This window comes from Dipodomys ordii, unplaced genomic scaffold (assembly GCF_000151885.1).
Source record: "Dipodomys ordii isolate 6190 unplaced genomic scaffold, Dord_2.0 Scaffold4, whole genome shotgun sequence".
NCBI classification, from domain to species: domain Eukaryota; kingdom Metazoa; phylum Chordata; class Mammalia; order Rodentia; family Heteromyidae; genus Dipodomys; species Dipodomys ordii.
This window is the reverse complement of record NW_012267220.1, coordinates 25,855,177-25,881,346: the sequence shown is the minus strand read 5'-3', so window position 1 is coordinate 25,881,346 and position 26,170 is coordinate 25,855,177. Positions and strand designations below refer to the sequence as shown.

Sequence of the window (26,170 nt, the reverse complement as noted above, 5' to 3'; positions counted from 1 at the left end):
AGAAACATGCTCTTTACCTAACTTATATAACTAACTTATGTAATAAAAAATAAAATTTAAAAGAAAAAAATACATGATGTCTGCATTTTGTAACATTGGTAGCCTACCAAGAATAAGTACTGTGGTCAGGGTAGGGGAGGAATTTTATATATATTTGACAAAACTAGTGTTGAAAAGTATAGGAGATTCATTGAAGTAGATAAAAAAACACATAACATTGTGCAGTTTTATCATTATTGAAATAGTTTATCAAGTCTTAACTGCCAAAATTCATCATCATTAATTTTCTTTTTAATTTTTAGGTATACTTCTATGAATATGATATCTATTCAAAGCCAGTAGATAAGCCAAGGCAGTGTCTACCTTATGCAGTGGTAACAGTAAAATTTATTGGTCAAAAAATAGATAATGGACACCTTACAACATCTTTAAAAGTCCTGACACCCAGACTCACTCAAAGACCTGGTAAGATTCATATCTTACTCTACTTCAGAAATATTTGTGCTGCTCTTGAATTTTCTGAATATTCTTTTCTAATAATGTCACTGATCTCTAAGCAAGATAGTGTGTTTTGCATTCAGTGTTGGTATTGAAAGATATAGAGTAATTCCTGCTATTACTGTAGCATATGAGTCTTTCCTGCTTTTCATTTGCTTATCTACTCATCTGGTGTGATATTTTTACCTCATCTGTATTTTCATGTATCTTCTTTTTTTTTTTTTTTGGTCGTGAGGCTTGAACTCTGGGCCTGGGTGCTATCCCTCAGCTCTTCAGCTCAAGGCAATCGCTCTACCACTTGAGCCACAGTGCTGCTTCCGGCTTTTTCTGTTTCTGTGGTGCTGAGAAATTGAACCCAGGGCCTCATGCATGCAAGCCAAGCACTCTGCCACTGATCCATCTTCCCAGCCCCTATCTTCATCTTTTGTGTATAGAGGTTTCCTTTTGAATATCTTCTGCAGTGCTTTAGTGGTCATAAATCACTTGTTTTTGTTCATCACAGAAGGGTTTTAGCTTTCATTTATGAATGATAGGTTTGCTAAATAGAGTTATCTAGGATACTAGTTACTTCAGCACTTAAAATATCTCATTCCATTCCTGCTTCAACAGTTTCTGTTGAGAAATCTGCTGTTATTCTGATGGACTTGACTTTATAGGTTGCTTGCCACTTCTACTTGTATCATCTCTTAAATTTGTATGTCTTTTGAAAAAAAGATAGTATGTTTTACCTATTTTCCATTTGTGGATCTATGATTACCCTCAATGCTTTTTTTATTTTTTTGTCAGTCATGGTGATTGAACTCAGGGTCTGGGTGCTGTTGTTGAGCTAAGCTCTTTTGCTTAAGACTAGTGCTCTACCACTTTAGTTTTCTGGTTGTTAACTGGTAGTAACAGAGTCACAGATTTTCCTTTCCAGGCTGGCTCTGAACTGGGATCTTCAGATTTCAGCCTCCTCAGTAGCTAGGATTACAGGCATGAGACACCAGTGCCTGGTTCAAATGCTTCTTTTTTTTTTTTTTAAACTCTGCTGATGATTGAACTAGGGCCTCACACTTGAGTCACATCACCAGCCTCTTTTTTTGTATTTGTTATTTTCAGGCTGTCTAGGCCAGCCTGGGTTTTGATCCTCCTACTTGTGCTTCCTTGTACACAGGTGTGCACCACCTTGCCCAGCCATTAGTTTAGATGAAATCTCATCACTTTTTTTGTTATACCCAGGCTGATCTTGAAGCCCTGCTGTCTGCCTCACAAGTATCTAAGATTATAAGAGTTAGCCGCTACGGCCAGAGTTTTTTTTTTTACTTACTTTGATCAATATGTGTTCTATAATTCTTCTATGTTGATAAGTATATCAACAGTTTATTCATTTTTAGGAGTAGATAAGGGAGTATACTGTTCTATATAGATTTAGATATACATGTACACATATGTATAGATGTATATAGATGCATATATGTATACATATAAGTACTTTTTATGTTTTTTTTAATATTACGGAGCCAGCATTGCTGTTTGAACTCAGGATATCATGCTTGCTAGGAAGGCATTTCTACCATTTGGGCAAAGTTTTGAGGATTTAAGCTCTGTATTTCCTTTGTTTAAGTTGTTAAGTATTTTATTCCTTTTGATGCTATCATAAATAGAATTATTTTCTTAATTTCATTTGTGTATTCATAACAATATGATTAAATTTTGTGTATTGAGCTCTGATACTTTGTAACCTTCCTGAGATCATTATTAGTAATCATCTTGTTAGTGTATTGCTTGAATGTCCTGTATACAAGCTCATGTCATCTATATAGTTTTATTTTTTCTTTTCAACCTGGATGCCTTTTATTTATTCATTTTTATTAGTTTTGCTTTCTTTTTGCATAATTGCCTTAGCTAGTATTTTGAGTGAGATACTGAATTAGTGAAAGCACTTACCTTTATCTTATTCCTGAATTTAGGGTAAATGAGCCATTCTTTTTACCAGTAAGCATAATGGCAATTGTTACAGATTTGCCCTTTATTGTGTGAATCAGGTCCTTTTGTTCCTAGTGTATCATGTAATTTTTATCATGAAAAAACATTGGATTTTGTTAAATGTGTTCTTTGTGTCTCTTGAGATAAACGTGTGGGTTTGGGTTTTTATTTTATTAATGTGGTGAAATAAATTGATGTTCAGAAAGTAAGCTTTTCATTCCTGAGATGATCCCATCCAGTCATGGTATATAATTCATCTCATATGTTGCTGGAATCTGAAGTTTGCTTGCTGCAATTTTGTTAAGGATTTATGTGTCTATAAGAGATTACTGGTTTATAGTTTTCTTGTTCCACATGTTGCGTACAATGTACCTTGACCTGTCTGTCATGTATTTAGTTTTCTTGAGATACCTTTGTCTGGTTTTGGTGTCTGGATAATATTAATTTCATAGGATGTTGAGAAATATTTTTTATGTGTTTGGAAGAATTGGTACTAATCCTTCTTTGAATATTTGATAGACTTTACAAGTAAAGGCTTTCTTTTTTTCTTTTTTTTTTTGGGTCCAGTTGTGGGGCCTGAACTCTGGGCCTGGGCGCTGTCCCTCAGCTTTTCAGCTCAAGGCTAGCGCTCTACCACTTGAGCCACAGCGCCACTTCCGGCTTTTTTCTTTTTGCTTACGTGGTGCTGAGGAATCAAACCCAGGGCCTCAGGCATGCAAGGCAAGCGCTTTACCACTGAGCCACCTTCCCAGCCCATCTTTTTTTCTTTTTTTTAAATAAGTTTATTTTGAAAATACTGTACAGAGGGGTTACAATCATATGAGCAAGGTAATGAGTACATTTCTTATCAAACATTGTTGCTTCCTCCTTTGTTTTTCCCCTACCATCCCTTCCCTCCCATCTCCACCACTACATTCCCCCCCTCCCCCTCCCCCAGTAAAGACTTTCTGAGCTAGTATTTTTTTTCAGTGATGTGTTAATAACTAATTCAGTTTCTTCACTATATGTGGGTGATTGTTGGTTTTCTGTTTCTTCATGCATCAATTTTTGTATTTTCTGTTTTTTAGCAATCTTATCCATTTTATTTCACTTACCTAATTTGTTAGAAAAACAATAGTTTATAATATTCCTTTATATCCTTTTTTTCCCCCATAAGGTCAATAGTAATAGCCTCCCTCTCATTCCTGACTCTTAAATTTGAGTCTTTTCTCTTTCTTTTGGTCAGCCTGGATAAAAGCCTGTCAGTTTTACTTACTTAAAGAACAAACTCTCAGTTTGTGCTTTTTCTGTCATATTATCTGTTTCAGTAATTTTTTACCTAATTTTTATTTTCTTTCTTCTGCTTGCCTTTTCTTTTTCTAGTGTCAGAGGGTTTAGGAGGTTAGGTTACATTTTTAGATCTTAATGCAGATAATTTTCAAGCATGAAATTTCATGAACTAAGCATTGATTTTAGTCACCTCCTCCAATAAGTTTGGCTCTATTGTACCTTCATTTTTATTCATATGAAAGTATTTTATTTTTGTTTCAATGTCTCTGTTTTTGACACATTCATTTTTAGAACTGTCATTTCTTAGTATTTAAGAATATCATAGGTTTCTTTATCAATTTCTCAGTTATTCCATTTTGGTTAAATATATAGTTTGAATTTTATTTTTGCTTATGAAGTATTGGTTCATAGCCTAACATAGGATCTTTCCTGGCTGATGTTGGTGTGCACTTGAAAAAAAAATAGGTGTAAGCTGGGTACTGGTGGCTCATGCCTATAGCCTATAGTCCTAGATATTCAGAAGGCTCAGATCTGAGGATCATACTTCAAAGCCAGGTTGGGCAAGAAAGAACATGAGACTCTATTTCCAATTAACCACCAAATCTAGAAGTGAACCTATGGTTCAAGTGCTAGCCTTGAGGGGAAAAAAAGGTTCAGAAACAGCACCTAGGCCTTTAGTTCAAGCTCCAGGCCCAAGTACAAAAAAGTATTTTCCTCCCAAAGGTTATAAAAAATATTCATATGCCCTGCTAGTAATCTTATGAGTTTTTTTGGTGGTTTTTTGCATTTGTTGTTGTTTTGTTTTGTCTTTTGCCAATCCTGGGGCTTGAACTCAGGGCCTGGGCACTGTCCCTGAGCTTTTTTTGCTCAAGGCTAGTGCTCTACCACTTGAGCCACAGTGCTACTTTAGGCTTTTTTCTGTTTATGTGGTACTGAGGAATTGAACCCAGGGCTTCCTGCATGCTAGGCAAGCACTCCACCACTAAGCCACATTCCCAGCCCATGAGTTCGTTTAATAGTGTATTTGATTTTTATATAAGGAAACATGGGATCTGTATATTGTTTTATTACCATATTCCTACTATTAAGTATACTCTTCTACTATAGGTTACTATAATTAATAATACACAGTTAAATGTAAAATTTTTGTTAAATTTTTTATTTTTAAATAATTGTACAAATGGTTTTCAATTTAACATGTCAAATTTGCAAGTACAATGTATCTTTATATATATATACAGAATTTAGAAATCTTCTACATAGGTATTTACTGTGTAAAATAACTTTGTGGTACTGCAGTGATAAGTTTATAGCTTCATATATTTCATAAATCTTTTTTTTTTCTTTGGGTCCGGTCCTGGGGCCTGAACTCTGGGCCTGGGCACTGTCACTCAGCTCTTCAGCTCAAGGCTAGCGCTCTACCACTTCAGCTACAATGCTACTTCTGCTTTTTTCTTTTTGCTTATGTGGTGCTGAGAAATTGAACCCAGAGCCACAGACATGGAAGGCAAGCGCTCTACCACTGAGCCACCTTCCCAGCCCCATATTTCATAAATCTTGCAATGTTTTTATCATTGGTTTCTGTTAATACCATCCTAGTATTGAATATTTTCCAGGCATTTTTATGATAAATTGTTGTTTATTAGTTGAATATGCATTTTATAATTCCCTTATGAAATACATTTTTATAAATCTAGAAAAAATTTGCTTATATTATCTAGTGTTTATTTACATACACAAATGTGGTACATCCCTAATCTAAAATATAAAATGCTGGGGCTGGGAAGGTGGCTCAGTGGTAGAGTGATTGCCTCGCATGCTTGAGGCCCTGGGTTCAATTCCTCAGCACCACATAAGCAGAAAAAGCTGGAAGTGGCGCTGTGGCTCAAGTGATACAGTGTTGGCCTTGAGCTGAAGAGTTCAGGGACAGCACCCAGGCCCAGAGTTCAGGCCCCACGACTGACAAAAAATAAAATATAAAATGCTGAAAAGTTGGAGATTTCTGGAACCTCCTATCCCTTTATCTCATACTTTATTTTTACCTGGTAGAGGGAAATGAAATAAAGTGTAATAACAGACCAGAGACAGTTTTGTCTACTAAAATATAGATGCTGCTATTAGGATATCAGAATTTTGCAAATTAATACAAAAAGGACTAGTATTTGAGAAAAAATGTTTTCCTATTTAATATTTGTTAGAATACATTTTTTTCTTGATAGTAGTGTGGTTTCAACTCAGGGCTTCATATTCCTAGACAGGCATTAGCACTTGAGACATACCTCCAGCCCTTTTTGCTCTGGTCATTCTTTTTTTTTTTTTTTGGGGTCCGGTCGTGGGGCCTGAACTCTGGGCCTGGGCGCTGTCCCTCAGCTCTTCAGCTCAAGGCTAACGCTCTACCACTTGAGCCACAGCGCCACTTCCGGCTTTTTGCTTATGTGGTTGAGGAATCGAACCCAGGGCCTCATGCATGCAAGGCAAATGCTCTACCACTGAGCCACCTTCCCAGCTCCTTGCTCTGGTCATTCTTAAGATAGGGGCCTCACTTTTTTTTGCAGAGGCTAGTCTGAACTACAGTCCTCCTAGTTACATTTCCCACCATAATTTGGATGACAGATGTGAAACAATATCTAGCTATTGTTGAAATAATATTTTACAAACTTTTTTTTTCCTGTTGTGGGGCTTGCAATCAGGGCCTGGACTCTGTCCCTGAGCTCTTTTGCTCAAGGCTACCACTTTCTACCACTTTGATCCATAGAGCCACTTCAGGTTTTCTGGTGGTTAATTGGAGATAAAAGACTCACGGACTTTTTTGCCTGGGCTGGCTTTGAACAGCGATGTTCATATCTCATCCTCCTGAGTAGCTAGAATTACAGGCATGAGCCAGCACTGCCCCGGCCTCACCAACTTTTTATCTAGTTAGCCTTGAACCACATGTATACATGTATTACATGTATAACACCCACACTTAACTACAGAAATCACTTTTTATAACAAATACTTTTAGTAAAGTTTAGACTAGGGTGAGGGGAGTTTCACACTGCATTATTTGTACTTTATTCTTATTCATTGTCTTATATCTGCTTTTCTATTAAGAGCTCATTTAGCCAGGCCCCAGTGGCTCACATCTGTAATCCTAACTTCAGGGACCTGAGTTCTGAGGATCACAACTCAAAGGTAGCCCAGGACAAAAAGTCTGTGGGACCTTATGTTGTTGTGTTGGTCATGGGACTTGAACTCTGGGCCTGGGCACTGTCCCTGGGCTCTTCAGCTCATGGCTGGCATTCTGCACTTTGAGCATAGTGTCACTTCCAGTTTTCTATTGGTTAATTGGAGATGAGTCTCACAGACTCTCCTACCTGGCTTTGAACCACAGTCCTCAGATCTCAGCTTCCTGAATAGTTAGGATTACAGGCAAGAGCTACTAGTGCCTATGAGACTCTTATCTCCAATAAACTACTCAGGAAAACCATAGTGGCACTGTGGATGAAGTGGTAGAGTGATAACTTTGAGCACAAAGAGTCCCAGGGATACCACCCAGGTCTAGAGTTCAAGCCCCAGGACCAGCCAAAAAGAAAAAAACTCATTTTAATTACAGCTTAGTTATTAGATGAACTTTCAGTTGAAATCAATTTTCTTGTGTTAAGAAATTGTATAAACAGCCAGGTGTCAGTGACTCATGCCTATAATCCTAGCTGCTCAGGAGGCTGAGATCTGGGGGGGGCACAGTTTGAAGCCAGCCCAGGCAGAGAAGTCCATGTGAGACTTTTACCTCCAATTAACCACTAAAACCAGAAGTGGCACTGTGGCCCAAGTGATAGAGCACCAACCTTGAGCACAAAGAGGCTCAAGGACAATGCCCAGGCCCTGAGTTCAAGCCCCACAACTGACAAAAGAAAGGAAATTGTATAAACATTTCTTTTTTGTATTATTTCCACAGAAAGAACATGCTCTCTGAATAACTGTACAGTGGCCAAAAGAATTGGAAAAGGAAAAGATGCTACTGTCATTTTTGAGCACTTTGGAAAACCTGTAGATCCATTTGTTGATGAAAGCTGCTTATACAGTACATTAAATTCAGACATAAATCTTCCCAACTCAGATCCTTCTAATTCCTATGGAAATGTGCAAAATGGAAATATTTCTAATTTTGACACATATAGTGGACAATCAGAGAACAGTTCAGAAATCAGAGACACTTCTCAAGTACCTGATTCAAGTCTGTCTTTTATGCCCAGAGAAAGTGGTAATGAAGACCTTTTGTTAAATTTGACATACCTTAAAAGTATTTTAAGTAGTATTTCTACACCTGTTCTTCCACAAAATAATACTGCCTCAAGTACAGTTATTACTTCAAAACTCATTAAAGACCCACGATTGATGAAGAGAGAAGAAAGCATGGGAAAGCAGAGTAATATTACAGGCTTAAGTGATGGTGTACCAATTGATAGAAATTTAGATCACGTTAGTTCAGAAATAAACCTGTCATCTATACCAACAGTTTCTGCCTCATCTGAAGTTGTACCTAGTGGTGATACTATTCTTGCTAATTGTCTGGATACTTCTTGTTTCACATGTTCTTTTGAAGGTTCACAATCTCAGGCTCGCAGCATGATGTCAGAGAACTATGATTGTATACCATCTAATAAGAATGTCATAGTAGAACAGTATAGCGATCAAGGAAAAATTTATTTCCCAATTTCTTTGTCAAATGTAGTTTCAGAAGTTGAGAACCAAAATCACAGTGAGGAGAAAGCACAGAGAACCAAAGAGAGAAGCACACAAAACAATGAATCATATAACTATTATAAATCAGTGAATACTTGTACAAGAGAATCTAAGGATCACATCTCTCAGGAATCACAGGCTTATAATTTCATTACTATGCATCAGATTGGTCATCAGATATCCACAGTTGCCCCACTCCAAAAGAAAGGAAGCATAGATGAATACATTGAGAACACTGGAAAAATAAGAACCTTCATTGACTCAGAAGATAGTTCCAAACATGAAGGAAGACAAACCTGGTGGAATGAAACTAATAATTATCTTACTAATGAAACAAAAATCAGTCCAATTGATAATTGCCTTTCATTGCCCCAAGAATACAAGGAGGATGAGAGGCTTGATTCGTTAGTGGACAACCATGAAAATACATTAATAACTGAAGAAGTAGAACTGTCAAAATCTCCCATCTCTACCAAAAAAGATAAGGATAAAGTAGATGACCTAGCATTGCAGTTAGAAAGTAATAGTACTCCAAGTATAGAATGCCATTCCCCAAAGCATCTTCAACACTTTTTAGAGTATGACAGTGGGATTCATCAAAGTTTTACCATTGCTCAAAAGCTGATAGAACTGAAATTGGAAGAAAGAGATCAAAATTGTTTTAATATTATTACGGATGCTATCCAGGAAGCAAAAGACATTCCCCAGATGAAAGAACTACTTGTTGATACAGTTATTTCATCTGCAGTTGAAACTGCTCTTGACAGTTCAGAACGTAGCACAACTGAAGAATGTATGTCTGTCCAGAAGAAAACTGAAAATGAGACAGTGTCATTAGAAAACATTCAAAAAGACTGCAACGAAACTCTTAATATTGAAAATGAATACCAGGATCATATTCTCTTTTGTAATGCTAACTTAAATGATGACATATACCTGAATATTAAATTTATAGAACAAGGCGATAATGATAAAGAAAATCAAAATGAAGCTAGAGAAGAATATGTTTCATGTTCAGAAAACAATATAGAGCTGTTATATGAGAGTGAGAAGCAGGGTTTTCATACACACAATTTTTTCACTAATATTAGTAAGAAGGTAGAGAATAAAAACTACCAAGTAGAAATGTCAAGTCCTAAAGAATTTTCTGCATTTAATTTGATTTGGAGAAAAAGAGGTATATCAGCAGAAACTGGTTTACTAAAGAACAAAGATGATGTAATAAAACAAAAAGATACACAAAATATTGGAAAAAATGTAGAGAATTTGGCTTTCACAACAGTTTCTGAAAATTCAACTGCTTCATTAGATGTCTCAAATGCTGCAGTACAAGTAACTAGTACTACTATTTCTACATTAAGCACAAATCATGAAGATCACCAGAAATTCCTGTTGAATGAAACTTGTATTTCTAAGAGTCCCGATTTTGGTCTGTTTGTAACACATAAGGCTTCTGATTGTGAAATTTATATGGATAAAGGTAATTCACAAGATTCCTTTTATCCAGCAGTGGATGAGAACTTATTTCTTCAAAATTTTGAATTGGAAAGTGAGATTGAAATAGAAACAGAAGAGTATGATGATGCTTTTCTATTTCAACAAGGTATACATAGCCATGGAAATGTTCTTTATGATGAGATTGAAGATGCATATGAGATACTGAAGTCTCGTATTGACTGGGAAGGTCTCTTTGGAAGCAGTTTTGAAGAGCTAGAGGCTTCCTTCACAAGAGAAAATAGTGAGCAGCCTTATTTAAAGAAAAATGGTTGTGTTTATTCCTCTACCCCAAAAGCCACAAGGGAGCTCCTGAATCCAGTTCTCCCAGATCTACAAATTAGAATTACTAATAACTTATTTAGGCCAGGATTTAATCATACTGATGATTCTCTTACAATTAATGATAATTTTTACAAATGTATAAATGAAGTTACAAAACCAGAAATATATGAAGAAAGAACTCCAGGATTTGAAATGTATTCCCAGTCTTTGGATGAAAATTCAAGTTACTCCTGTGAAAATAAACTTGATGATTTAATGCAAGATTCAAGACTTGCAAGTAAATTTCAAATCTCTTATTCATCTAACTTGAGTCACAGCATTCATGTGAATCATGCAACAGAAAAACCAAACAGTGAATTTTTGTCTACTGAACATTCTAACATCATACCAGTAATTGAGAACAAATGTTCCTCTACAAATTCAAAAAATTATGACTTTACTGATACTAGAAATAAAGGCATGGAATCAAGAATTAGCAAAAGAAAGCTAGCAAATAAAGATTTACGACACCATGAAATTTGTGGTAAAAAGAAGAGGCAAACTAGCCAAGACTCATCTGAACATTTCTCTTTATTATCCCAAGGACGAATTAAAACATTTTCACGGTCAGAAAGGAATATTAGGAATGTCCTGGATATCCTAAATAGTGAAGCATCTTTATGTAAAAGCAAACGTCTTTCCAGGAAACTAGACAAAGCTGTTCTTCATTTAAAAAAAGCTCATCGAAGAGTTCATACATCTTTACAACTTATATCTAAAGTGGGAGAAATAAAAAAGGGCCCATTACCGAAAGCATATGCAATAATTTGCAATAATTTCTGGGAGAGTTGTGACCTTGAAGGTTATAGTTCTGAAAGAAGGTTGTATTCTAAGCACTTTTTCTCCAAAAGGAAATGTGACAAACAGGGAGAAAAAAGAGCTATAGGATTTGACACTGATAAATCATTAGTCCGGATGTCAAAGCACAGGTCTAATAAAACAAATGGAGACAGAATCCTGGAGTGCTTTTCAAAGAAAAGAGTGGCCAGTAGTGTGTCCAAAAGTCACACCAGTGTTCACAGAGAACTTTGTGATCAAGAACAACATCCTGAGTCACAGTTGCTCCTCTCCTCTACCTCCCAGAGTACAAGTCAATCAGAATGTGATGATAGCAGAAATCCAGCATCATCAGATCTTCATCCCTTTTCTGAAAAAACTGAGTATCTGCTTTACCCAGATGAGAAAATAACTGAAAAAGAACATGTTGACAAAAAGTTATCCAACAATAAATATGAAAGTCTTGAGAACCATTCAATACATGGTAATATGAATGATGCAACTGAAAATAATTCTGAAACCAATGCAGAAATAAATGAAAGTTACTCAGTGTCTTTAAGTTGCATAAAGGAAAAAAATGGAAGCTGTGGTACTGACAAAAATTGTGATACAACTTGTATAGCTCACACAAAGGTGAAAGCTGACATTAAGGTTACTTCACTCTTAAAGTCAGAAATGAAGCATGTTTTTAATGCTGATGTCTACAAACAAGATGACCTTACTTTATCTGGTTGTAAAAGAAATGAAGTCATCTTTCCTGTAGTAGAATGGGCAGCTCCTAATGAGAGTTCCACATCAAGCATTATTACAGGAATTATGGATCCACTAAATCTGAGCTTGGTAACAGGAAAAAAGAACAGTATTCCTCAGTTTTTATCTACCACTCCCACAATATATAGTGAAGGAGAATCTTCAACGTCTGCTTTGAATAAGCAGATAATGTTTGCTACAGATCCTATAATGACACCACCTAATGTATCCCACTGTCAGAAGATATGTGATAGAAACAGTCTTGTAAAGACAAAAGAATTCTCAAGTAATTGTTTCCACATAGACATGAATGAAACAAATGTTCCTCCTGAGCATCCTGAACTGGATCTAATGCCAGTAATTGAAGAAAATAAATATGAGAAAAACATGAAAAAGCTATCTTCCAAAGATGATCTGCCTTTAAAATGTAATGTAAAGGAGTCTTCAAAAACATGTGTTGCACAGAATGATATTCAGGACACAAAATTTAGAAAAGAACAAACAGAAAAGGTAATTTCAGTTTACAAAAGCAACATGTATGAAGGATCACCTGTTAGGATTGAAAATCAAAATCAAAAGACTAAGCCATCTCACTTAAGTTTGAAAACAAGTAAATCGACTGATTCTCATCCATTACTTATGAATAAAATTCCACAGGCAATCTCTTTGAATAACAAAGATTCTCATCAGCCTAAAGGAAATAAAGAAGGGAAAACTAAAGCCAGTAATGACTTTCAGTCTGACTGTATTTCCAAACCAAGCATTTTAAGAACTAATCATATGCCTATTCCACATACCCACTCTGAAACCTCGAAAGTAGCTATTCTTCAGAAGACACCTATATCATATATGAGTCAGTCAAAAGAAAAGCACTCAGATAATCATACGTCTTTTATAGCAGAGCTATCTCAAATTTTGCAGAGGGCCGATGAAGCATCATCTTTGGAAATGCTTGAAAAGGAAACTAAAGTTTGTCAAGATATTCTCCCTTTATTTGTTGAAGCTTTTGAAAGAAAGCAAGCATGTGCACTTGAACAAATACTGATTTCAAGAGAATTGCTTGTAGGACAAAACTTGTGGAATAATTGTAGGCACAAATTAAAACCATGTGCTGTTGACACTTTAGTAGAACTTCAAATGGTGATGGAAACCATTCAATTCATTAAAAACAAAAAAAGGCTCTTAGAAGGTGAACCAACATTCCGAAGCTTGCTTTGGTATGATGAGACATTGTACAGTGAGCTACTTAGCAGACCACGTGGCTATCAACTGCAGTCCAATTTCTATCCTGCTTTTCAAGGAAGATTAAAATATAATGCATTCTATGAGTTGCAGAGTTACCATAATCAATTAATTGAGTTGCTGGCAGAAACAAAAAGAGAAAATAGTTCATACTATGCATTCTTAAAATACAAACGACAGATAAATGAATGTGAAGCCATAATGAAACACCGTTCTGATTGCTTCGACTTTACTCTTTCTATTCCATTTACCTGTGGAGTTAACCTTGGAGATAGTTTAGGAGACCTAGAAATCTTAAAGAAAAGTACTTTAAAGCTGATTGATATTCATGGGGACTCTCCTAAAGTTCACTCATATACAGGAAAACAAGACCATTTCTGGATTATCATAGAAATGATTGCCTCAAAAGTTAATTTTATCAAAAACAATGAGGAAGCAAGTATAAAAACTTCTCTTTATGGTTTGGAACATATCTGTTTTGATGCTGCGAAGAATCTTGTTTGGAAAGCGAAGAGGTACTCTTTCAGTAAAAACTCACAAAAGAACAAAGAGGTGATCCTTGAAATGAATGAATGTGCTTTTTCTAAGCTACAGAGTATATATGATACCTTGTCTAATGGCTTAAACAATGAACCAACTTCCAGTATTGGGCTTGATGAAGATACTGTAATTTTTTCCAGAAAGTCAGATGATGTCATTATGACAGAAAACTCTAGCCTTAACAGTACTTTGTTCTCACGCCCAGATATTTGTTGTATTAGTGAAATACTGGATCAAGCTGAATTTGCAGACGTAAAGAAATTACAAGAACTCACTTTGAGATGTACAGATCACTTAGAAATTTTAAAAAAATACTTCCAGATACTGCAAGAAGATAACATAGATAATATTTTTATCACAGAAGAAAATATTTTGGATGTACTGAGAAATGACAACAAGGGGGCTATAATTTTAAAACCTGCAGCCATTGAAACATATATTGAAATTGTCATGCTCTCAGAAACAGTTCACTTTCTTAAAAACTCAATGGCAAAGAAATTAAATAACCAGAGATTTCGAGGTATGCTTTGGTTTGATCTGTCACTTCTTCCTCAGCTGATTCACTGCCAAGAAAAGATGGCTTCATTCTCATTTCTTAATGAAGGTGCAACAGGTTGCCTTTGGAAAGTGATAGAGACTGCTATTTCTGGAGTTATGGAAGACCTGGATATTATCTATAAATATAATGGAGCTGTTAATTGTTCATATGCTCTTCACTTGTTCTCAAGAGAACTTAATGAGCTTTCAGAAATTAAAAAGCTTGTGGTAACATCTAAGTATTCCATTTCCACATATATTGACTTTGTGCCATGTATAGCATCCATAAATTATGGAAACACTGTGACAGAGTTAGAACATAACTACAGTCAGTTTTCTATGTTACTCAAAAGTACAATGTCTGTCCCTCAAAAAGATTTAGGAAAAGTAGCTCATATTACAAAAGTCATGAAAACAATTGAATATATGAAGATTATATGTGCTAAAGATGCTAAATTAACCACTTCATTTATTCTTCACCAAATACTACATAACAGAAAGGATACATCCCAACTAAAGAGAAAAGAAAAGATAAATGTTGATATTACAAAACGTGAGGAAAATATCAAACCCAGTACTTCTTTAAAAACCCCCTCAATTTCAGAGTGTCTAATGAAAACCATGTCACATCCCACTAAAAAACGACCTATTGCTATAGATAAATGTGAAGACTCTCAGGAAAATGAGACTACTACTAAAGTTTCCAGTTGTAAAAAGCAAAAGGTATGAATATTTTCAAATGAAATCCAGTGTTTTCTTGGTTTTTGTTATTTTTGAAGGTACTAAGGTTTGAACTCATTGGCTTTACAGTTATTAGACAGACACTCTCCCACTTGAGCCATGCTCCTAATCTTCATTCATGCTGAGTCAGCCTGAACCATGATCCTCCTCTTTAGTATCCCATGTAGCTGGGAATATAAGCATGTAAAAATCATGTCCAGGTGCTGGGAAGGTGGCTCAGTGGTAGAGCGCTTGCCTTGCATGCATGAGGCCCTGGGTTCAATTCCTCAGCACCACATAAGCAGATAAAGCCAGAAGTGGCACTGTGGCTTAAGTGGTAGGGTGCTAGCCTTGAGCGGAAGAGCTGAGGGACAGTGCCCAGGCCCAGAGTTTAAGGCCTCACGACCAGACCCAAAAAAAAAAAATCATGTCCAGCTTCCTACTGGTTGAGAATTTTTTGAGAATTTTTTTCCCCAAGCTTGCTTTGAACATTGATAGATGTCTACCTCTGAGTAGGCATAAGCCACCACTGCTGGCTTATATTTGAGAATAAGTTCACTCTCACAATTTATGGAATATAGATGTTGAGAATGTTTTACATGTTGGCTTGCTAACTTACTTTGCTAACTAAAGTATTATATAAAATAATTCCTACTTAAGCAGAAATGATATAAATCAGATACCCTGAAAAGTCTACTTTCTAAATGTAAATTTTAATGTAAAAACTGGAGAAATTAATAACCTTCTAGGAAATAGTATGAATGTGATTCCTGGAAATGATTGGATACTTAATGAGTAGCTGTGTATAACAAGTCTTTGCCCAATTTCTTAAACATTAAAAAGTGGCAAAAGTCTGTGTAGTTGACCATTATCCAAATAATAAAACAGAGCAGATTTTTTTAATTAGATGACTATCAAGAAGTTAGTAAAAGTCTTGTATAAATTTTAACAAATTTAGCCGGGCGCTGGTAGATCAGACCTGTAATCCTAGCTACTCAGGGGGCTGAGATCTGAGGATTGCAGTTCAAAGCCATAAAATCCATGAGACTCTTATTTCCAGTTAACCACCAGAAAACTGGAAATGGTGCTGTGGTTCAAGTGGTAAGTGCTAGTCTTGAGCTGAAGAGCTCAGGGACAGTGCCCAGGCCCAGAGTTCAAGCCCCTTGACTGACAAAAAAAATTTACATAGCATACACATATTTTACCTCATTCTTTATCAAAACCTTAGAGTATCTGCACTATTATTTAGTTAACGAGTACTGAATGTTATTTATTGTATGGTGTTCAGGATCAAACCTGGGACTCACAAATGTTAAGCAGGCACACTACCTCACTATATCCACAGCTAATTTTTTTCAGTGATCAAGGAGATAACAGGACTGAAAACTAGCAGTCCTGCTAAACTATACTGAGAATCTTTTTATCTTTTAAATCACTGAAAAATTACATTTCAGATAGAACAACCTTCTTGAGTGTCAGGGGAGGGTGCTAGAAATTGAATATGAAACCTTGACTGCACACAATTGTTGGGTTTTTTTTAAATATCATTTACAAAGGATATATATTTCAGTACAACATGTATGTATTAAATATAGGCCTAAAATGTTTGAGCTTTGTTCTTTACATATTGAAATACAAGGTCATCTGAAATACGGTTTTTTTTTCCAGTGTTATAAAAGATAAAAAGGACTAGTATTATAGGCTGACACCTGTAATCCTAGCTACTCAGGAGGCTGAGATCTGAGGATCACAGTTCAAAGCCAGCCCCGGCAGAAAAGTCCATGAGACTCTTAACCTCCAGTAAACCATCAAAAAACTATAAGTAGAGCTGTGGCCCGAAGTGGTAGAGCTCTAGCCTTGAGCAGAAAAGATTAGGGACAGGGTCCAGGCCCTGAGCTTAAGCCCCATAACTGACAAAAAGAAGAAGAAGAAACACAAAAGGTGAAAAGATTCTGAATATAATTACAAGTGATGTCTGCCACCGATTAGATAGGTGCTATTTTATAGAATAAGAAAGGAGTTAAAGGAGGAGGGTACAATTTTATAAAATAAAATGGAAACTCAGTGCAGTTGATCATTTATAATCCAAACTTATTAGCACTAAAATTATTTCATTATTTTCCTATTTGGGAATATTTGTATATATGTAATGAGATTGAGATATCATGGGAATGGAACCAAAGTAACCAAACACAAAATTCATGTATACTTCATATACTTTATAGCCTAAAGGTACATTTTTTTCAATCTTTTAAATTTTACTCATTGAACAGAAACCTTCATTGTTTGATAGTTTTCACTTCCAATATCATATTCAGGATCAAAAGGTTTTGGAATTGAGGTTTTTGAATTAGAGATGTTCAACTTGTGTTTGACAGAATTACTTAAAGAATTGATGGACTCAGTTACTGTGTACTAACAAGAGAGCATCATAAGAACTCCAAGATTAGCTGGGTGCCAGTGGCCCATACCTATAATCCCAGCTACTAAGGAGGCTGAGATCTGAGGATCATGGTTCAAAGCCAGCCCAGGCAGGAAAGAAAGTCCGTGAAACTCTTATCTCTAATAAGCGGCAAACGGCCAGAAAACCAGAAGTGGTGCTGTGGCTCAAGAGCACTGGCCTTGAGCTGAAGAGCTCAGGAACAGCACCCAGGCCCAGAGTCCAACCCCCATGTCCGACAAAAAGAAAAAAAAAAACTCCAAGATTAGTTTTATTTTTTATTTATTTATTTTTTGGGGGGTCCAATCGTGGGGCCTGAACTCTAGTCTTTGGTGCTGTCCCTCAGCTCTTCAGCTCAAGGCTAGCGCTCTGCCACTTGAGCCACAGCGCTACTTCCAGCTTTTTTCTTTTTGCTTATGTGGTGCTGAGGAATCGAACCCAGGGCCTCATACATGCAAGGCAAGCGCAAGTGCTTTACCACTGAAGCCACCTTCCCAGCCCCAAGATTAGTTTTATAATAGAGTTCAGAATATTGTAAATTTCTTTAAAAACAAAATTATTGCAAACATGTGAAATATGGAAAGCAAAGAGTCACTTTTTAGGAAAATGGAGGGGACTTGTATAGTTTCTCTTAAGTAATATAGATTTTCTTTGTGTCTTTTAAACATAGGTTAGCATGAATGATGTAACAAAAATCAGCAGAAAAATAGCAGCATCTAGTTCTCCAAGGTAAGAATTATCAGCCAGAAGTACTAGTTGTCATGTCCAAAACGAACTTTACAACGTCGGTGGGGGGGGGGGGGGGGGAAGGGGGGGGGGGGGAGGGGGGGGGGGGGGGGGTGGGGGGGAGGGGGGAGGCTGGGAGGTGAGAAGGGTAAACAAAGGAGGAGGCTGCAATGCTTGGTAAGAAATGTACGCATTATCCTGCCCATGCAATTGTAACCCCTCTGTACAGTATTTTCACAAATAAAAAAAAAAAAGAATTATCAGCCATCTCTGAATTAAAACTAAACAAATTTGGTCAAGTAGTAAGGGACAAGAGTAATTATTCATGTAACTGCTGGATCAACCATATAACTTAAAGGACATGGGATATGAAAAGAAGAAATAAAGTTTGTTTCAGATTTTCAGTGCATTTTTGGCATTAACAAATGAATAGTATTGTAAAAGAAACATAAAGGACAAGTGCTTTTTTTTTTAACTTGTGGGTTTTACACACTAGCAAGATTTCAAAATGGGTTATAGAAGTACAAATTGCCAACTAAAGCAGGGCACCATTATTAATGTACATTAATTAATGTACACATTTGTATGTGTACATACAAATGTACACATACTATAAGTATACTATTTTCATAAGAGGATGTTTTAAGCTGGGTGCCTGTGGCTCATGCCTGTAATCCTAGCTTCTCAGGAGGCTGAGATCTGAGGATTGCAGTTCAGAGCAAGCCTGGGCAGGAAAGTCCATAAGACTCTTATCTCCAATAAACCACTAGAAAAACTGAAAGTGGCGCTGTGGCTCAAGTGGTAGAGCCCTGGCCTTGAGCTGAAGAGCTGAGGGACAGTGCTAGGCCCAGAGTTTAAGCCCCACAACCAACAGAAAAAAAAAGGTGTTTTAATATGGCAAATTGATATTTCAAAGGCCAGTTGAATAAAACCAGGACAGTATTACTTGTATACTCCTAATAATTTGGGAAAATGTCAATCTTAACCCTGCTCCTGAAAATAAAAATACCAAATACATATTTCAACTGTATATTTAAAAATGTTTGTATGTATGTGTTAAATTTATAGGATTGCAAATTTTCAGTCCAAGAGTGAAAATGAACCAGGATCAAGTTTGAAAAGAAACTATGTATCTTCAAAAAAAGATGAACTGAAAAAATCAGTATCTGGCTCACTTTTACCTTTAAAGAATCTACAAGAGAGTGGTACATCAAAGTCAGAAAGCAAAATAGATTTGACAGATAGTTCATCTGATGTTTCAGAATACCTCGCTGGACAACAGGAAAACTTAAATTCAACAGTGGTTTCTGAGGCTTCTCTCCATTCTGCCAGGGATATATATACCAATCTGGATTTGAATGATACAATCTTTGAACATCAAGACAATAAGATAATAAATTTATCTATTAAAGATTGTACAAGTACCACGTCTCCAGAACCCATCTATATTCAGAACAAAATTCCTGTTCTACAAGTAAAGAAAACACAGCCTGTAACAACTGAGTCTCAGCATATGAAGGATAGATTGAATCCTAGTACAGTACCTTTTGGAGCACCTAGGAGCTCAATTGATGTTAGTCACACAGCAGAATACTCTTTTTCTGAACGACAAGATGAAGAACATCCTAAAACTCTGGATCAGACAGCTGACACATCCTGGAATGAACATGCACAATCTGAATGCACCTCAATATATAATTCTTCTGAGTACTCATTTGGGACTTCATATCCGTACTATGCTTGTTATGTTTATCAATACAGCAGCAGCAATGGCAGTGCCATTACCCACACATACCAAGGAGTAACGTCATATGAAGTACAGCCACCACCACCTGGAATTTTTACTACAATTACAAATACTGTTCAAAACACACATTCTAGTCTTCAGTACTCCCAGTATTTTAGTTACTTTGCTGAGCAGCCACAAGCAAATGCATTTGTATTAGAAAATGGATACTTTCGACCTCAGATGCCTATTTCTTACAATTTTCAACAACCTGCTTTTTCACAATATGCTTCTTATCAACCATTACCACAAGCTGTGTACCGATACCCTCCTAATGCAGGTGCACTTCCACAAGTTCCTTGGACGTACGGTGAGTTTTAATGTTTGTTTTGATGAGCTTTTACTTTTAACTTCATCTGTTTCTATAGATGAATTTTAGTTGTAAATTTAATATTCTGTGTAGAATTACAGAATTGCTCATATTTCAGCAGAGTTTGTGTTGTTGGAAATCTGGCCATCAAAAGATTATTAAGAAAATAAAAACTGGTAATACGTCTTTGCTAATATATCCTTCAATAAAACCCAACTTTAGGAAATAATTAAATAATTACAGCTAAATCCATATAGTTACGCAACCACTAAAGGATTTGTAAACATTTTTGTATATGTATATTGGTCCTAGGGTTTGAACTCTGTGCTTGAGTTTCTTTTGCTAAAGGCTAGCACTCTACAATTTGATCCACAGCTTCTCTTTTAGCTTTTTTTAAAGTGTATTATTGGAGATGAGAGTCTCAGTTTTTTCTGGCCAGGCTGGCTTTGAACAACTATTCTTAGATCTCAGCCTCCTGAGCCACCAGTGCCCATCTTTTTAAACATTTTTAATGACAGTTTTTAAAACTGCATCATATAAACTTGTATAAGTAAAGAATTCCACGTGGCTGGGAATGTGGCCTTAGTGGTAGAGTGCTTGCCTAGCATGCATGAAGCCCTGGGTTCAATTCCTCAGTACCATAGAAACAGAAAAGGCCAGAAGTGGCACTGTGGCTCAAATGGTAGAGTGCTAACCTTGAGCAAAAGAAGCTCAGGGACAGTGCCCAGGCCCTGAGTTCAAGCCCTAAGACCAGAAAAAAATATCATCTCTCACATAGTACCTGCATCCCCAAAAAAGATCAAAGTCCCATTGATCCATTTATCACTGTTTTCTCAACACTGTATTCAACACTGTTGTATTCACCTGAAAATGGAACTAAAAGAAAGTGCTTAATAGAGCCATGTGTGGCAAGAACATTAATGTCCTTTATTACATTGAATTCTCCCAGGATACCTGTAATAGAGATACTGTATTTTTACACATGAGGCTACTTAATCCTTGGAGAGCCTTAATTAATGCAGGATCCTGTTGGCTAGTAAACAGCAAATTAATTTGAATTCTGATATATTTGGCTCTAAATCTCAGGTTCTTTCCAGTATACTATTATACATAACTAGTACAAATTATTAACTTATCTTAGATCTTTATGGCTTTTTTTTTTCTAGATTCATGGCAAGAGAAATCCTTTCAGCCAGGACATTGAAGTAAAGGATATTGAACACATTTTTCCAAGTATTTTTATCTAAATATTTTTTAATTTGATGTTTTTAAATATATGCAAATATTGTATATAAATCATACAGCCCTTTGTATAAAGTGCAATAATGTTCACATAAGATAATGGGGAATTTTAATTCCTAACATCTGAAAAAAACAAAATTATATTGGCAACTATAAAGGAAGTTAACTCAGCATCATTCAATATTATTAAGGTTAAATGTCAGTGGTAAAAATCTTCAAAGCAGAGTTTTTATTTTTTAAAACATTATTATGTGACTTTTTTGAGATGAAAATTAGGAATTCTCAGATTAGTTTCAAAGTAATAATTTGATTATTCTTGACACTGTTCCTGTAATTTACAATTCTGTATATAGTTAGCTCTTTTAATTTCAGTATCTTATTTTTACTCAGAAAAAAAATTTGGTTGCATATTCTCAGTGTTTCCTGAGGTAGAGATATTTTGAACCTTTACATAGGAAACAATTTTAGTTGATTAATATTGAAATTGAAGCACTTTTTATGTCTCCACAAGAGCCCTCTCCACAAGATCTTTTGTATTTGTATTTCACAATTTGAATGGTTCTTTTAGCACATAAATAGAGAATATGTTTATGCACACTTAGCCATAATAGTTCTTCATAAATAACAAGTTTTTAATGTTCTGGTTTTATTTTTTATTCATTTTCAACATTCTGCAAAAACGCTTTAGTAATACTATTTACCAGACAACAAGATATAGGCTGTAACTAGTGTTGAGTCCTGTCTTGTCCATACAGAACTTTGTTAAGAATCATTCCTGTTTTAAAATCTCAGAAAAAGCCTTCATAACTGAGTAAATGACAGCTACCCCATAAATATCATAAGAATTTTACTTTGGCTAAATCTAACCAGTTAGCAAAAGTTTGCAATGCTTTTCCCTACAACTTCTTGTTGGAGGAATGCATTAAGAAGAAATGCTTTATATTATCTGGCACAGGTCTCTTCAAAGAGAGTATAATGAAAATAATCAAGATTATTGTTTACTACAGACTCATTTTCAATTCAGACTCTTGAGAATCAACAGGTTGTCTCTTCAGTCACATTAGCCAAATAGCATGGAATTCAAAAAACTTAAATTTGCCAACATATGCAGAACTTTGTAAGGAGAAAATTAAAGCAAAACAGTAACTGAAAGAAGTGGGAAATAAGATGACAGAATTATGGCAGCCTTAAAATAATGTAATTTTTCACTTGTTGTATTTGAAAATAATCTGTCAAAGCCAGAACTCCTGAACCATGGATGAAAGTGGTCATGTTATCTGTTATTCAAGAAGTGACTTTGTCTCAGCCATTTAGTTTTTTTGGTTATGGAAAGATCACAGTTATTTATTTAAAATGTGGTAAGCGAAAAGTTACACACTCAGATACTCTTTAACAACTTTTATATTCTATTGATAATGCCTTTGTGATATTTGTATTTCACAGGTTTTAATTTCTTCAAAAATTTGTTATCTTAAATATCAGTTGCATTAAAAATCTGCTCTTTGACAAATTATGAAAAACTAGAGTGTATTCCTGTTTTTCCCTCAACGACATGTTTTCTAAAAATACAAGTAGAACAAATAAAAATTGATCAAACAGTATAAGCAAAAAACCTGCTTGTTTGTAAATTCTGTTTTGGAACTTGAAGAATTATTTGAATAAACTAAATTTTCTCCAATTTTTTTGTTTCTTAAAAAATCTTTTGTTTGCATATACTCATTATGTAAAAACCCACAATGGGACTGTCTTCTTTAGATAAATGTCAGAGGACCCCTTTCTCCAATTCCTTACCTTCCCCTTCTTCCTTTCCCTCACACCTACAAACTTTACGACTTGCCTATGGCAAGCCAAAGACCTCATGTGATCTAGTTCCAGTCCAGAAAGACTATAATAGGCATGGAAGTAAATTTCACATCAGAAGTGATAATGTTGGGGGGAAAAACAGAGACTAAGAACCAAGTAATGAAGTAGAAAAATGACTTGTTTGGGGAAAGCTTCTTTGAGGAAATAAGTATCAATGAATCTCAACAAATAGAAGGCTCTTGAGACCATTTTTCCAATGAGAAAAGCCTTCTAAAACAGTATTTTATACAGGTGAGATTTAATATCGGTATAAAAGTATTTTAAGCATAGTTTTGGTTTTCGGTGGTGCAGGAATTTGAACTTTGACAGTATTGGGCTACTGCACTTGTTAAGCACATCACCTCCACCCCTTTTTGCTCTGGTATTTTTGCTCAGGGCTAACCTGACTTGGGATCTTCCTATTTACATTTCTTTTTTAGCTAGGATGACTCATGTGGCCATGACCAGCTTTTGTTTTTTTCTTTCGCCAATCCTGGGGCTTGAACTCAGGGCTGGGGCACTATCCCTGAGCTCTTTGTACTCAAGGCTAGAACTCTACCACTTGAGCCACAGTGCCACTTACAGCTTTTTCTGAGTGATGCATGGGTTGGATTTATGGCAGGCCTGCCCCCTGGGCTTTTCATAGTGTCCCATGCCAGAGCAAACTGTAGCCCTGAACCATTGCCTGGCCTCTACTTCTGACCTACTGGCACAGAGAGGAAAAAGAAAAAGTCTCCTGGACTTTCCTGCCCACATTGACTTCAAACCTTGATCCTCAGATCTCAGCCTCCTGTGTAGATAGAATTATAGGCAAGAGCCATTAGCACCCAGGTCATCATACCCAGCTTCTGATCAAGATGGAGATCTTGTGAACTTTTTGCCTGGCAAAAAAATGAAAATTCTCCCAGTCTCTATGTCTCAAGTACTTATATGCATGAGCCTCTAGTGCCCAGCCTTGTTTTTTGTTTGTTTTTAACTCATATCTGGTAAAATCATTACATTTAGTCTTTTAATGAGTCTCTGATCTCTTAGTACCATTAGAGCCTTTTTAATTGGCTTAAGCCTGTAATTCTAGCTACTCTGAAGGCTGAGATCTGAGGATCACCGTTTGAAGCAAATCTGGAAAGGAAAGTTTGTGAGACTCTTACCTCCAATGAAACTACCAAAATAGCTGGAAGCAGAGCTGTTGCTCAAGTGGTAGAGCTCTAATCTTGAGCAAAAGCAGCTCAGAGACAGTACCCAGGATCTGCGTTCGTTCAAGCCCCAGGACCAGCACGCACACACACACACACACACACAAAATGTGAAGGAACAAAATGTACCATGTTTTGTTTTGTGGCTTTTTTTCTTCTCGGTATTGAGGACTGAACTTGGAGACTTGAGCTCCTCTACCACTGTGTCATTCTGCCTACTAACACTTTTGGTTTGCGTCTTAGTTTTGAACTAGTCTTGCTAACTTTGCCTGGTCAGAACTCAAACACATATCCTCCTACCTTTTCTTCTGTAAAAGAAAAGGATTCTTTGACCAAAAGTCAGGCAAACAGAATAAAATTAAGAATATTTCTGGTAAATCTAGAAGTGACATATCATGATAATTAGCACTGGAGACTGATGGGTATTTTCCACAGAAGACACACAGACACAGACACACACAGACACAGACACACACACACACAGACACACACACACCAGAAGCAAAGAGGAAAGCAATTTTAAGAATTACGGGGTTTTTTTTGTTTTTGTTCCAGTCGTGGGGCCTCAACTCTAGGCCTGGGCCCTGTACTTCAGCTCAAGGCTAGTGCTCTACCACTTGAGCCACAGCGCCACTTCCCGTTTTTTTTTCTTTTTTGCTTATGTGGTCCTGAGGAATCGAACCCAGGGCCTCATGCATGCCAGGCAAGCACTCTACCACTGAGCCACCTTCCCAGCCCAAATTACGGGGGTTTTTTTAGCTGTAACACCTGATATTGCACTCAAATCTTTGTCCTGTCTACCATCATTTGACTTTCCCTGCTACTGCCAGACTGCAGAAGCTGAAGGGAAGCCATCATGTTATCCCTTCCTCCAATAGAATTTTTTTTGTTTTTTGTTTCTCTAATCGATCATGGGGCCTGAATTCTGGGCCTGGGCACTGTCCTTCAGCTCAAGGCTTCTCCTCTACCACTTGAGCCACAGCGCCACTTCTGGCTTTTTCTGCTTATGTGATGCTAAGGAATCAAACCCAGGGCCTCATGCATGCAAGGCAAGCACTCTACCACTGAGCCACCTTCTCAGCCCCTGGTATTCTTTTTTTTTAATTTTTTATTTGTATTACTTTCACAAATAAAGTCGAGTTCTGTATATTTCATTGCACACATACAAATACACATATATACAGTATGAATTCCAGCCTTTTTTTGGTCGGTCCCAGGGCTTGAATCTGGGCCTGGGTGCAGTCCCTGAGCTCTTACGTCTTTTATCTCCAGAAAAGCAGAAATGCTGCTGTGGCTCCAGTGGTAAGAGTGCTGGCCTTGAGCTGAAGACTCTCACGGACTTTTCCTGCCCAGGCTGGCTTTGAACCATGATCCTCAGATCTCAGCCTCCTGAGTAGCTAGGATTACAGGTGGGAGCCTGTATCCATCCTCCTTTAACCCTTCCTTATCAGCTTCTAGTAATCATTCACTATTTTACATTCAGATCAACTGTTTTTAATCTTCTTCATAAGAACATATAATACTTGTGTCTGGCTTAACACCCTCCAGTTCCATGGATTTTGCTATCAATGGGAGAATTTTATACTCCTATAAATGAGAAATACTCTATGATATACCTGTTCCTCTGCATGCGCGTGTGTACGTGTGTGCGGGGCGGGGGCAGAGGGTAGGGGATGGGGGTAGTTGCTGAAACGGTGGGTTGGACTCTGTCTGTTTCTTCTGCTCATGGCCTGGATTCATCACTTGAGCCACTCCTCAATCCATCTTTTTTTTTTTTTTAGTTAATTGGA

At 36.6% G+C, this 26,170-nt stretch overlaps 1 protein-coding gene across 1 annotated transcript; it reads left to right on the top strand.

Annotated features, from left to right (window-relative positions):
• The first annotated feature begins 7,944 nt into the window (after positions 1 to 7,944).
• Tex15 (testis expressed 15) lies at positions 7,945 to 22,952 on the top strand. The gene is made up of 4 exons (XM_013024832.1): positions 7,945 to 14,844; positions 17,952 to 18,010; positions 19,076 to 20,103; positions 21,270 to 22,952. The coding sequence occupies exons 1-4, from the start codon at positions 7,960 to 7,962 to the stop codon at positions 21,305 to 21,307; spliced, it is 8,010 nt and encodes a 2,669-aa protein (XP_012880286.1). The 5' UTR covers positions 7,945 to 7,959; the 3' UTR covers positions 21,308 to 22,952.
• The last annotated feature ends 3,218 nt before the right edge of the window (positions 22,953 to 26,170 follow it).

Bases quoted from the DNA above. Each gene is read 5' to 3' on its own strand.
- Tex15 (XM_013024832.1), top strand. From the start codon at position 7,960: ATGCCCAGAGAAAGTGGTAATGAAGACCTTTTGTTAAATTTGACATAC. The intron at 18,011-19,075 runs GTAAGAATTATC...TTAAATTTATAG, and splicing joins GCAGCATCTAGTTCTCCAAG to GATTGCAAATTTTCAGTCCA. The intron at 20,104-21,269 runs GTGAGTTTTAAT...TTTTTTTTCTAG, and splicing joins ACAAGTTCCTTGGACGTACG to ATTCATGGCAAGAGAAATCC.